General features: G+C 40.9%; 1 protein-coding gene across 1 annotated transcript; it reads left to right on the top strand.

Annotated features, from left to right (window-relative positions):
- Positions 1–1,305: 1,305 nt before the first annotated feature.
- On the top strand, positions 1,306–12,551 carry LOC125264061 (interferon-induced very large GTPase 1-like). Its single transcript, XM_048183306.1, has 5 exons — positions 1,306–1,460; positions 1,517–1,781; positions 2,022–2,606; positions 5,720–7,006; positions 7,688–12,551. The coding sequence occupies exons 1-5, from the start codon at positions 1,306–1,308 to the stop codon at positions 12,449–12,451; spliced, it is 7,056 nt and encodes a 2,351-aa protein (XP_048039263.1). The 3' UTR covers positions 12,452–12,551.
- The last annotated feature ends 288 nt before the right edge of the window (positions 12,552–12,839 follow it).

Raw genomic sequence — 12,839 nt, 5'->3', positions numbered from 1 at the left:
TTGATTCGTTTGTCTGCAGGTGTGCCGCGTCAGACCAATGAGCAAAGTACTCAAAAAACACCAGAGGCCAGTCTCAAGAGACTGGTTCCCTTAGTAGAATTTATGGAAGAATGGAAACTTCTCCCGAACATTTCGAAATGGGTGCTGCTCATTATAGAACAGGGCTACAAAATACTGTTCGGCTCTCGGCCGCCCAGGTTCAACAGGGTTTTTCCCACAGTGGTGACCCCAGAGCAGTCTCTGGTTATGGAACAAGAGGTTATGACACTTTTGCAAAATGGAGCTATAGAAAGGGTTCTTCCTCCCAGCAAGCTGTCAGGCTTTTACAGCTGCTACTTCATTGTTCCAAAGAAGGATGGAGGATTACGTCCGATCATAGATTTACGTGTGCTAAATCGATCCATAAAGAGGTTGAAGTTCAAAATGCTTACACTCAAACAGATTATCCCACAGATCAGGTCCGAGTACTGCTTTGTGGTGATAGACCTGAAGTACGCATATTTTCATGTATCCATCCATCCTCATCACAGGAAGTTCCTCAGGATTGCTTTCGGGGGCGAAACTTACCAATACAAGGTTCTTCCCTTCTTTTTCTTCTTCTTCTTCTTCTTCTTCTTCTTCTTCGGTCTATCTCTATCACCCCGCATGTTCACGAAGTGCTATGCAGCTCTGGCTCCGCTGAGACTCCAGGGCATCCGTGTACTGAACTATATTGACGACTGGTTGATACTAGCTCAAACAGAACAGTTGGCAGTTCAACATCGAGATGTTGTTCTGTTGCACATGAAGAAGCTTGGGCTGAGGCTCAATGCCAAGAAAAGTGTGCTGGTCCCGAGTCAAATTCCCAACTACTTAGGGGTAGTTTGGGATTCCACCACGATGCAGGCATATCTTCCTCAATGCAGTTCCATTCTCAGGGCCGTGAAAGGGGTGAAATTAGGCGAGTCACTCACTATAAAACAGTTTCAGAGACTGTTGGGTCTTATGGCAGCTGCGTCCAACATGATAACTTTTGGCCTTCTGTACATGAGACCCTTACAGTGGTGGCTCAGGACCAAAGGGTTTTCTCCAAGGGGAAATCCTTTTCGCATGATTAAAGTCACGCGGCGATGCCTTCGTGCTCTGGTCATGTGGAAAAAGCCTTGGTTCCTGTCCCAGGGACCCGTGTTGGGGACTTCTCGTCATCGCATAATGCTTACGACAGATGCTTCCCTCACGGGCTGGGGGGCGATCATGAGTGGTCACTCAGCTCAGGGTCTATGGGAGGACCATCAGCTCTCCTGGCACATAAATCGGCTGGAGATTATGGCGGTATTTCTTGCATTGAAACACTGCCTCCCAGACCTGAGGGACCATCACGTGTTGGTCCACACGGACAACACGACAGTGGTCTCATATATCAACCATCAGGGGGGTCTGCGGTCTCGCCGATTTTGCAACTTGGCCCGTCAGATCCTCCTGTGGGTCCTCTCATTGAAAGCAGCATATTTTCTGGGGAATCTAAATGTGGGATCAGATGCCCTGTCGAGGCAGGGGCCGAGGCCCGGGGAGTGAAGAATCCACACCGAGGTGGTGGAGCTCATCTGGAAAAACTTCGGTCAAGCGGAAGTCGACCTATTTGCTTCGGGAGATTCAACCCAGTGTCCACTGTGATACTCCCTAACGCACCCAGCACCTCTGGGTCTGGATGCCATGCTACAGACGTGGCCGAGGCTGGAAAAAGTATGCCAGGAAGGGGTCAGACTAATACTGGTGGCCCCGTACTGGCCGACCAGGATATGGTTTGCGGACCTAGTGTATCTATTAGACGGCTCTCCAATTGAGCTTCCTCTCAGGCAGGATCTCCTGTCTCAAGCGGGCGGCACAATACTACATCCCCGCCCAGAGCTATGGAAACTGTGGGCCAGGCCTCTGAGGGGGCAAGGCTCATAGACTCCGGTCTCCCAACCGAGGTTGTGGAGACATATAAATGGAAGTTGATTTCTACATGGTGTAGTCAACATAATGTGGACCCTGTCCAGTCATCTATCAGCTTTGTGCTTCAGTTCCTCCAAGAAAAGTTCTCGGAGGGGTTATCTCCTTCAACACTGGTTTATATAGCAGCCATTTCGGCCTATCGTGTTCCTGTAGGGGGTTCCTCAGTGGGTCGAGACCCCCTTGTCATGCGCTTCCTTCGTGGCACACTGAGGCTGAGGCCTGCAATGCGTACAAGAACTCCAGCCTGGGACTTGGCTATAGTGTTAGCGGGGCTAGCTGAGGATCCCTTCGAACCACTTGAAGAGGTATCAGAAAAATTCCTCACTCTGAAAATGATATTTCTTCTGGCAATCTCATCTCTTAAAAGGATAGGAGATTTACAAGCACTGTCGGTTGCTCCTTCGTATCTGGAATTTGCGCCTGGTATGGTTAAGGCTTTCCTGCACACTAGACCTGGCTACGTGCTGAAGGTCCCCACCAACATCCCGGGTCCTATTGTACTCCAGGCTTTCTGTCCTCCTCCTTTTGTAGATCTGGATCATGAGAAACACAATCTGCTTTGCCCCGTTAGGGCTTTAGATACATATGTCCACAGAGCTGCCCTGTGGCAGAAAACAGACCAGATGTTTGTATGTTATGGGTCCCCTAAGAAGGGGGCCCAGCATCTAAGCAGAGGTTGAGCAAGTGGGTGGTCAGGCCATCTCACTTGCCTATGAGGCATCTGGACAGCCATGTCCTCTAGCTGTCCATGCTCATTCCACCAGGGGTATGGCGGCTTCTAAGGCATTAATGTCAGGAGTGTCATTGAATAATATATGTGATGCAGCTGGATGGTCATCCTAGCACACATTCATCAGGTTTTACAACCTAGACGTAAGCTCTACTCCAGGTTCCTCAGTTCTGTCTACACGATCACAGACAGGTACTCAGTGATACGGCATAGTTGGGACAGCATTCCCATCACGTCATTCAACGTAGCGTCGATAGTTCCCACGAAATGAAATGTCTCGGGTTACTGGTGTAACCCTTGTTCCCTGAGTAAGGGAACGAGATGCTACGTCACGTTGCCGTACCCCCAGCACACCTGTGAGCGTCTTGCTTCAGCCATAATCTTTGTTCTGGGTATGCTTTATAGTTTCCTGGTCCGTGACGTCACCCGCCTCTGACATCTCTTCTCATCATTGGTTAGATACAAGAGTGCTACAAGATTGCTGCTGGCTGACAATGTTTGTCAACTATGCCTGGGAAAAGACAGCAGCTGTCTGGCGATGAGAAGCGAAAAAGAAAAAAAAAAGCCCTAGATGAATCCTGTGCATTTCATTCAGGTAGCATAAATATGTTCACAAACATGTGAAAGTTCTGGCCATTTAATGCTAAGATTATCTATACGTTTAACGCAGTGTTAATAATTTGACCACCAACAATGCATCTGCCTAATTTGATAGGCATCATATTATAATTTAAATTATTTTAATGTGCTATGCAGTGCGTTTTGAACCATGGTAAAGATATCTGTAGGGCTGTCAATACCGGAAGTGGAGCATTCCATGGACGTGGATGCATGAACTGCATTATTAGACAGTTTTCTAAGGATGCCCGATTTATTAAAACCATTTAAAAATCATAATATAGCATTGCATAATCATATCATTCTTAAATGTATGCTTACACAGGAGAATACATCAATAAACGTTTAAGCCCTCACTCTGAGTGTGCATGTTTTGACAAATTCTTGTTGAAGACAAGACTATGATTTTTCATAAATCCAGACTGGAATTTTTCAAAAATACTATTTTTTTTTTTTTTTTTGCCTAAAAACTCTGTAACTGCATAAACACAGCTCTCTCTAAGATTTTTGCAACAAAAGGTAAATTTGAAATTGGCCTAAAGTGCGATAAACTGTTGTGTGCAGAATTGCCTTTTTCAACAAAGGTTTCACCATAGCATGTTTACAAAAAGCTGGAACAGATCCAGAAAGAAGGCTCTTATTTATAATTTAAATGCATGAATCTGGTGCATTCTGAGAGCAAAATTAAGTGACTAGATCAATGAAGAAATTTGTTCTCTTGTAAAAAATGCTCTAAAATTAATTTATTTATTTGTGATGGTAGGGCACATTAGTCACGTACACAACATATAGCAGGCTAAATGATAGTTCATAAGTGGTCAAACATGTAGAGTACACATTTAAACCATTAAAAATATGCAGCAAAAGAGCTTACCTTTGTTGAATTAATTTATTAGTGGGAGCCTGTATCTGTATTTGTGGAACTAATGGTCACTCTTTGATTTGTTAAACAATCCAGAATGCACTAAACTATGGAGGACCAAATTACTCAAAATGAAATAATTAAATAAATCATGAATTCAAGAAAACAATAATTAAATGGACCAGTTTATTCTGAAATAATTTAATAATTATTAAATTAATTAAATTAAATCTATTTATTTTGTAAAATTCCATGAATGTACAACTTTATTGTTTAATATATTTCACAAAATCTTCTTTCACTCTTATTGTTTAAATTATTTTTTCATAATTGAATGTGCTTTTTCAAAAAGCCGTTTTTCATAATTATATGCTGAATTTATGAATGACGCCTATTTGAGGAATCATGTATTTTGACGGATTTTTCCAAAGATTCTTTTCATAATAATAGAGGACATTTCACAAATGCCAATCAACAGGCAGTGGGCGGTGCTTGGCGCTAATGGGCTAATCCTTTTGGATGAATTACTTAGGTATAGTGTGGTGAACTGAACATTCAAGATCGGCGCATGACATCAACGTACCGCAAGAGTGATTCAAAAGCATAACGAGTCACATGCTCTCCAAACGCATTCTGCAATCAGCCTGCACAGCGCCAGTGCATCTCGAACAAGCCTTAGGAATGAATATGACTGCAGGACGCACTGCTTTCATTTGTAGATTTGTTTGGTGATGCTCTATTATCTGGATTAGATGACATAAGGGATCTGCTAGTGCATCAGAGGATCTAGAAATTAATGACTAGCCTACATATGGAACACTTTACCAGCACAGAACGCAGAGTTCTTGTAGATAAGTAAGCCAATTAGGCCAATTAGGGCCAAGCACCACCCACTGCCTGTTGATTGGCATTTGTGAACTGTCCTCTATTATTATGAAAAGAATCTTTGGGAAAATAGTGCTTTGGAAATACATGATTCGTCAAATAGGTGTCGACTCATTCATAAAAAATGAAGCATATTATTATGAAAAACAGCTTTTTGAAAAAGCACATTTAATTATGAAAAAATATATATTTGAACACAATAATAATGTGTGAAAGAGGATATTGTGGAATATATTAAACAATAAATGTTGTGTTTTCATGTAATTTTACAAAATAAATGGATACATTTATTTATTTATTAACTGAATTAATAATTAAATAAATTAATTATACAATTATTTTAGAATAAACCGTTACATTAAATGGTTGTTTTATTTAATTCATTATTTATTTAATTATTTCATTTTGAGTAATTTGGTCCTCCATACTAAATACACCATTTCATTATAGAGAAAAACAACAAATTAATAAAAAATAAGCTGACCAATAAATAAATAAGTAAACTAGGTGAGTAGCCTATATATAATTCAGCAGCAAAAAAGTATGCTAGCCTAATTCTTGAAAAAAAAATGAGCAACACCGATTATGTAATCCGCACTCCTGATCACCGAAAAAACACCCGCGTTTGTCATGTGAATATGTTAAAGGCGTTTCATGCTCGCGCTCGAGAGTCGTTAGGAGAAGCTCCAGAGGGTAAACAGTCTGTCTCTAATGTACCAGTTGCGGCATTAATTTGTGATGCTGCTCTTGATAGTGAAGATGATGGAATAATTGTTAGACACACGTACCAACAGTGCGCTAGGTTTAAGAATTCTGAGGTTTTAGCCGACTTAGATTCTCACTTACGTCATTTAACTGCTCCTCAGAGACATGATATTGAAGAGTTGATTGCTACTTTTCATTCACTTTTTCATGATGTTCCCTCACGTACCACTGTTCTTAGGCATGACATCGATGTCGGTGATGCTGTCCCTGTGAAGCAGCATGCACATCGAGTGAATGCTTTGAAGCATTCTGTGATGAGAGCCGAGGTGGAGTATTTGTTGGAAAATGGGCTGGCGAAACCAAGTTGCAGTCCGTGGAGCTCTCCATGTCTGCTCGTCACTAAGAGTGATGGCTCTGCCAGATTCTGTACAGACTATCGAAAAGTAAATGCACTGACTGTTCCCAATTGTTTTCCGTTAACGCACATGGAGGACTGCGTGGATACACTTGGCCCAGCGAAATTTGTCAGTAAACTGGATTTGTTAAAAGGTTACTGGCAAGTGCCACTAACAGACCACGCTTCGAACATTTCTGCGTTTGTAACCCCAGATAACTTCATGCAATATTGTGTAATGGCATTCGGCATGCGCAACGCACCGGCCACATTTCAGAGGCTTATTAATCTTGTACTTACAGGAGTTTCTAACTGTAATGCTTATTTGGACGATCTTGTAATTTATTCTACTGATTGGGCAGAGCACGTTTCGACCCTTCGTGAGGTGTTCACACGGCTCAAGAATGCTTCTTTAACGTTGGACCTTGCCAAATGTAATTTTGGTCAAGCCACAATCACATATTTGGGCAGAGAAGTGGGTCAAGGGCAAGTGAGACCCATCGAAGCGAAGGTAAGCGCTATTGTAGAGTTTCCGGTTCCTCTCTCGCAGAAAGAACTGCGCAGGTTCTTGGGGATGTCTGGTTATTACCGGAATTTTTGTAAGAACTTCTCTACAGTTGTTAGCCCACTGACGTCACTCATCAGTCCTCTGCGTGCATTTGTGTGGTCTGATGAATGTCAGAATGCTTTCGATAGCGTCAAAGCTTTGTCATGTAATGCTCCTGTTCTTGCAGCCCCGGTATATGAAAAAGCTTTCAAATTGGAGGTTGACGCAAGCTCTGTTGGCGCGGGCGCTGTGGTTATTCAAGAAGATACCTGCGGAATTGACCATCCTGTATGTTACTTCTCACGTAAGTTCAACAAGAATTGATAATAAATATAATAATATATATAATAATAATAAATGTTTCTTGAGCATCAAATCAGCATATCAGCATATCAGAATGATTTCTGAAGGATCATGTGACACTGAAGACTGGAGTAATGATGCTGAACATTCAGCTTTGATCACAGGAATAAATTACACTTTACTGTATATTGACATAGAAAACAGCTGTTTTAAATTGGAATAATATTTCACAATATTACTGTTTTTGTTTGTATTTTTAATCAAATAAATGCAGGATTGGGGAGCAGAAGATGCTTCTTTTAAAACATTAAAAAATCTTACTGAACCAAAAACTTTTGAACGGAAGTATATATATTCTTCATTAAGTATAAACATAAATTATTAAAAAAAAAGCATTATTTTAAATTACATCTGTTTATTTCTACTTATTTTAAGATGATGAACATCTTAACATCTTTGTTGTAGTCATGGTCACCATGGGTGAAAAAACAAACAAATTATGAGTTATAAAATGCTGCTCATTTTTGGTCATCCTTGACAATGTTATACAAAAAATACTTGTTTTTACACATTGTAGTCTAACATGTCAGACTACAAGGATTGTAATGTTTTTTAAACAAAGTAAGTGTTTAAAAGTAATTGTAATGTTGTGTATTTATTAAACAGGGACAAATCATGGACTCTGTAACAACAGGAGTCTCTCCAGGTCAATACCTACAAAATGAAGAGCCTGAAAAACTGAAACATCTTTTTCACAGACTTCATCTTGAAGGCAAGCACTACAATAAACTGAGAACTGCAGATGTTCTTCAGATAACTGAACACTCAGTACATTCCCATGAGTCTTGTGCTGAGGAGTGGCTTGTTCAGACTTTTCTTCAAAAACTATTGATGATGAACTACAGAGCCAGATACATTAAAGTTACATATAAAAATGAACAGGATCAGATACAACAAAAACACAGTGAATCAGCTGAAGACGACAGTGATATTTTTGATGAAATTTTTGAAAACAAAGCTTTCTCTATCAAAGGAACAAGTCATTCTGAGCGAATACACCCGATGGATGTTCAGATGGCCGTGTTTCATTGTGCTGATGGTTTCCTGAAGCAGCTGATGGTCACTAAACTGTCCCAGTGTCAGTACGCTCTGCCTCTGCTTGTTCCTGATCCATTCACACGACAGATTGAGTTTCCTCTCTGGACATTCAGACAAATCCACAAGAGCTGGAAGATCAGAAACACCAACAATGAGATCATCAGTCAAACCCAGCCGATCTACAAGGCACAAACTCCAATGGTGTTTTTCTTCAGGTTTGGCTCTGCGTCTTCTTCCAAATCTGAGCTGATGAACAGTGTGATCAATGAGAGACACAACACGTTCTTCCACAGGAACTGCCCAGGCAGCAGCAGAACCAGAGTCCTGATGGATGGAGTGGTGGAGATCGCCTGGTTCTGCCCCTCTGGGAAAGACACAGATAAATTCAGTGATTGTGTTTCGTTCTGTAATCTACATGGTGATGCAGGAGACCATGAGAAACAGCTGCAGATCCTCACTGAAATGAGCTCAGTCAATGTTGTTCTTCTACCCAGACTTCAGAGGAATGACAAAAGTATGATAAAAATTACACAACTCTACAAGACCTCAAAACCACTCATTTGTCTTCTTACTGAGGATGATTTAACCATTGTTAAGACAAAGAAAGGGAAATTCAGCATCGGCCTGAAAGACAGGAATCAGTCAGATGTATCTGAAGAACTCAGAAGAGCAATAAATGATTGTCTCTCAGGATCATCTTCCACTTTCAGACTTGAAGATGTGTCCAAACACTCAGACATCAGAGTAGATGAGGAAAATGATGAAGACTGCAGGAGAGGAAGAGCAGCAGCACAGCAGATGATGAGTTTACTGAAGAAGAAAGATCTGACAGAAATCAAAGAATCAGTTCTGCCTCATCAGGGGAAACTGTGGCATCAGTGGAGTCAGAAGAACAAAGAACTACATCGACCTCAAGGAGATGAGATAGAAAAGAAAATTAGTGAAAAACAGACAGAAATGAAAACAATCCGCCAACAGCAGCATGAATCTGACATCAGTGAGTTCATGAAGGTCTTTATTAAACAAATTAACTCGCATGCTGCCACAAAGATGTTTTTTCTCAAATGGCTCAGAATCCTCCTGGATGAACATACATCAGCTGATCTTTCTGCTCTACATCACAAGTATAATGAAAAGTGGTCAACAGTCTTAAAACTGAAAGAGAATCATGATGAATCTGAGCAACTCAAAGCTGAACAAACTGAACTTGAGAGAATATCTGAGGATCTTCAAGCTGCAACCTTTGGTCTGGAGCACATCATGAGGGAGATCGGTCAGATCTATGAATCATGTTCATCTGTGAAGAAGAACAAGAAAGACCTGCAGGTTCACTTCTCTTCTCTCCCGAGTCTTGCAGCAGAGATGATGATCTCTGGATTTCCACTGGAGCTGATGGATGGAGATGCTGCTCATGTTCCTGTGATCTGGATCTCTGCTGTTCTCGATCAACTCATTCAGAAACTGGGAGACCAGAGACTCTTTGTGCTGTCAGTTTTAGGGTTTCAGAGCTCTGGGAAATCCACCATGCTGAATGCCATGTTTGGACTCGAGTTTGCCGTCAGTGCTGGCAGGTGCACCAGAGGAGCTTTCATGCAGCTGGTCAGAGTGTCAGACGAGATGAAAACACAGATGAACTTTGACTATATTCTGGTTGTTGATACTGAGGGTCTTCATGCTCTAGAACTGGCTGGAAGATCAACAAGACATCATGACAATGAATTGGCCACATTTGTTGTTGGTCTTGGAAATCTGACATTGATCAACATCTTTGGAGAAAACCCTTCTGAGATGCAGGACACCCTTCAGATTGTTGTTCAGGCATTCATGAGGATGAAGAAGGTCAGACTGAATCCCAGCTGTGTGTTTGTGCATCAGAACGTTTCAGACGTCACAGCTGGAGAGAAAAACATGGAGGGAAGGAGACGAGTGCAGGAGACACTGGATGAGATGACAAAACTCGCAGCTAAAGAGGAAGTCTGTGATGCAGAATGTTTCAGTGATGTCATTAGATTTGATGTTCAGAAAGATGTGAAGTATTTCACTCAGTTCTGGGAGGGCAGCCCACCCATGGCACCACCAAACCCAAACTACTGTGATAATATCCAAGAACTGAAGGAAACTATTGTTAATCGTTCCTTAAAATCACATGGAATAATGCTGATAGACTTAAAAGTTCGTATTAAAGATCTCTGGGAGGCTTTACTGAATGAACGATTCGTCTTTAGCTTCAGAAATTCTCTGGAGATTTCAGCCTACAGGAAACTGGAGACTGAATACAGCAAGTGGTCCTGGAGTCTTCGCAGTGCCATGATGGAAACTGAGAACAAACTACTCAACAAAATAGAGAATGAATCAATTCATAAGGTTGAGGAAACTGATATTGTTATAGAACTGAAGAAGTCAAGTGAAGAAGTTGAAAAATCAATGTCAGAATTCTTTGAGAAAGACACATATGCAAATATACTGATTCAGTGGGAAACATCATTTGGAATTAAAATCAAAGAGCTTCAAGATAAAATTCTGAAAGAAACACAGAATAAATTTAATGAAATCATCCCACAACGAGACCTGAAGACAAAAATTGATGCACATAGAACACATCATGAAAACACTCTCTATGAGAAGAGCAAAGAACTCGCCTTAAAACTCAGAGACAAAAAAAATGATGAAGAAACACTGAAGAAAGAGTTTGATTTGTTTTGGAAACAGAGTGTGAAGAAGATCATGACAGACACTCCTGCAATCAGAGACATTGATGTAATGAGAGATGTGAGAGAGATCCTCAGTGAAATTGTTCCTGTAGATCACTGCATGAGGAGCAGAGATATATTCACTGTGTCGAGTTATTCAGATTATATACAGTTAAAGAAATCTAGTGGAATTACATCAGCTATTAAAAATGCTTACAGATCAATTAAAGTGAAGTTTGGTTACATTCTATCAAGAGAGGATGAAGCCCAAATCAGATCATTAGTCACAGATGTTGCTCAGCAGACAGACAGAATGATTCAGTCATTTAACCTCTCAAAGATGGGCTACAACATCAGCTGCATTCAACAACTCACAGATTACATCAAGAAGAAAGTAACAGAACAAGAGACAAGACCAGTGAACTATGAGTTCAAGAATGAATTCCTCACAGATTTGGTTCTTTCCATCTGTAAGAGAGCAAACAAGATGATCACTGACCAACACAGACTGTTCAGAGAAGCCAATGATCCTGTAATATATGTTGAGAAGAAGAGAGAAGAGTACTATAGTATTTTCCAGAAATACTGTCATGGAGAAACATCAGCTGCTGTTTTTGGTGCAATCATCTGTCAGAAACTGAAAGAGTCCATTGAGCAGAGTGTCTACAAGAAGATCGCCAGAGATTTAGCGAATGAAATGAGATCAAACTGTGAATCACTGAATGGAAACAGATCAAATCTGGAGAAACACATCCTGAAGACACTGGCAGAAGAGGAGGATTTTGACAAATACATGGACTACATTCATAATCCCAGAGATCACTTCAAGAGTTTCATCAGAGATGAAGTCAGTCGGTACATCACTGATAAGTTCAGTGTCAGTGTTTTACCCAAGATGAAGGAGAACATTGAACTCCTGCAGCAGAAGATCATGAAAGCAGCACATAAATCTACTGAACATGTTCAAGAGAACAGAGGAGATGTGTATTTGTGGTTGAAAATTTTCACACAACAGATCTCAGATGTGCTGATCTTCTCTGAAAAAGACCTCAGAGGAGTGAAACACGATGGTGTTAATGTGAAACTCATTGAAGAAGTGATAATAAAAGGACTTGATGCAATTACGTCTGATATAAGCATTCATTTCAATGACTTTCTGTGGAAGCTGGACTATAAAGACAGACCAGATGAGCTTCTGATTGATCACTTCTGTCAGTGCTGTTGGGTTCAGTGTCCATTCTGTAAAGCCACCTGCACCAACACCATAGAAAACCATGATGAAGACCACAGTGTTGCTTTCCACCGTGTTAATGGAATAAACGGGTTCTATTATGAAGGAACACATAATCTTTGTACAGAGTTTTGCTCAACTGCAGTGACAAGTGATAAATCTTTTAAATCATCAGGTCAATGGTTTCCATTTAAGGACTACAGAAGAGCAGGAGGAGTTTATGCAAACTGGAGCATCACTCCTGATCTCTCAGATTTATCATACTGGAAGTGGTTTGTGTGCAGATTCCAGAAAGATCTGGAAAAGCATTACAACAATTTTTTTCTGGGGAAAGGTGAGATCCCAGACTGTTGGAGACAATTCACAAAACAGGATGCAGTTGACAGTGTAGATAGATGCAACAACAACTAAGTTTCCATGCACTTTTTGCACTATTCTGTAAATGTTTGTAAAATGTGCTGTTTCTAGCCTGGCTTTTTACTAGCTGATGTCTCTCTCTCTCTCTCTTTCCGTTTGTGCGCATGCGCTGAGTGAGTGAGGAGCGTGGATGGGGAGTGTGTGACGCCGGTGTGAGGTACGAGTGTTTGAAAACTTTTTCTACCTTTTCTATCTCTGCTTTTTGTGTTAAATTAGTTATTTTGAGGTATTGGTAATATTAGCGAGAGAAAGGTGTTTATTTTGGGGGAGTTTTTACTCCCAGTCTGTGTACTGGGAGTATGGCAGCTCCAGGTGCAGAGAGTTTGGAGTTTCTAACAGGACGTCATGGTGTGAAAATTGATACTACTGCCAGTATAGAGGA

Source organism: Megalobrama amblycephala, linkage group LG3, assembly GCF_018812025.1.
Source record: "Megalobrama amblycephala isolate DHTTF-2021 linkage group LG3, ASM1881202v1, whole genome shotgun sequence".
Classification (NCBI taxonomy): domain Eukaryota; kingdom Metazoa; phylum Chordata; class Actinopteri; order Cypriniformes; family Xenocyprididae; genus Megalobrama; species Megalobrama amblycephala.
This window is presented reverse-complemented; position numbering and strand designations above follow the sequence as displayed.

Bases quoted from the DNA above. Each gene is read 5' to 3' on its own strand.
- LOC125264061 (XM_048183306.1), top strand. From the start codon at position 1,306: ATGGCGGTATTTCTTGCATTGAAACACTGCCTCCCAGACCTGAGGGAC. The intron at 1,461-1,516 runs GTGGGTCCTCTC...ATGTGGGATCAG, and splicing joins TTGGCCCGTCAGATCCTCCT to ATGCCCTGTCGAGGCAGGGG. The intron at 2,607-5,719 runs GTATGTTATGGG...AATATGTTAAAG, and splicing joins AGAAAACAGACCAGATGTTT to GCGTTTCATGCTCGCGCTCG.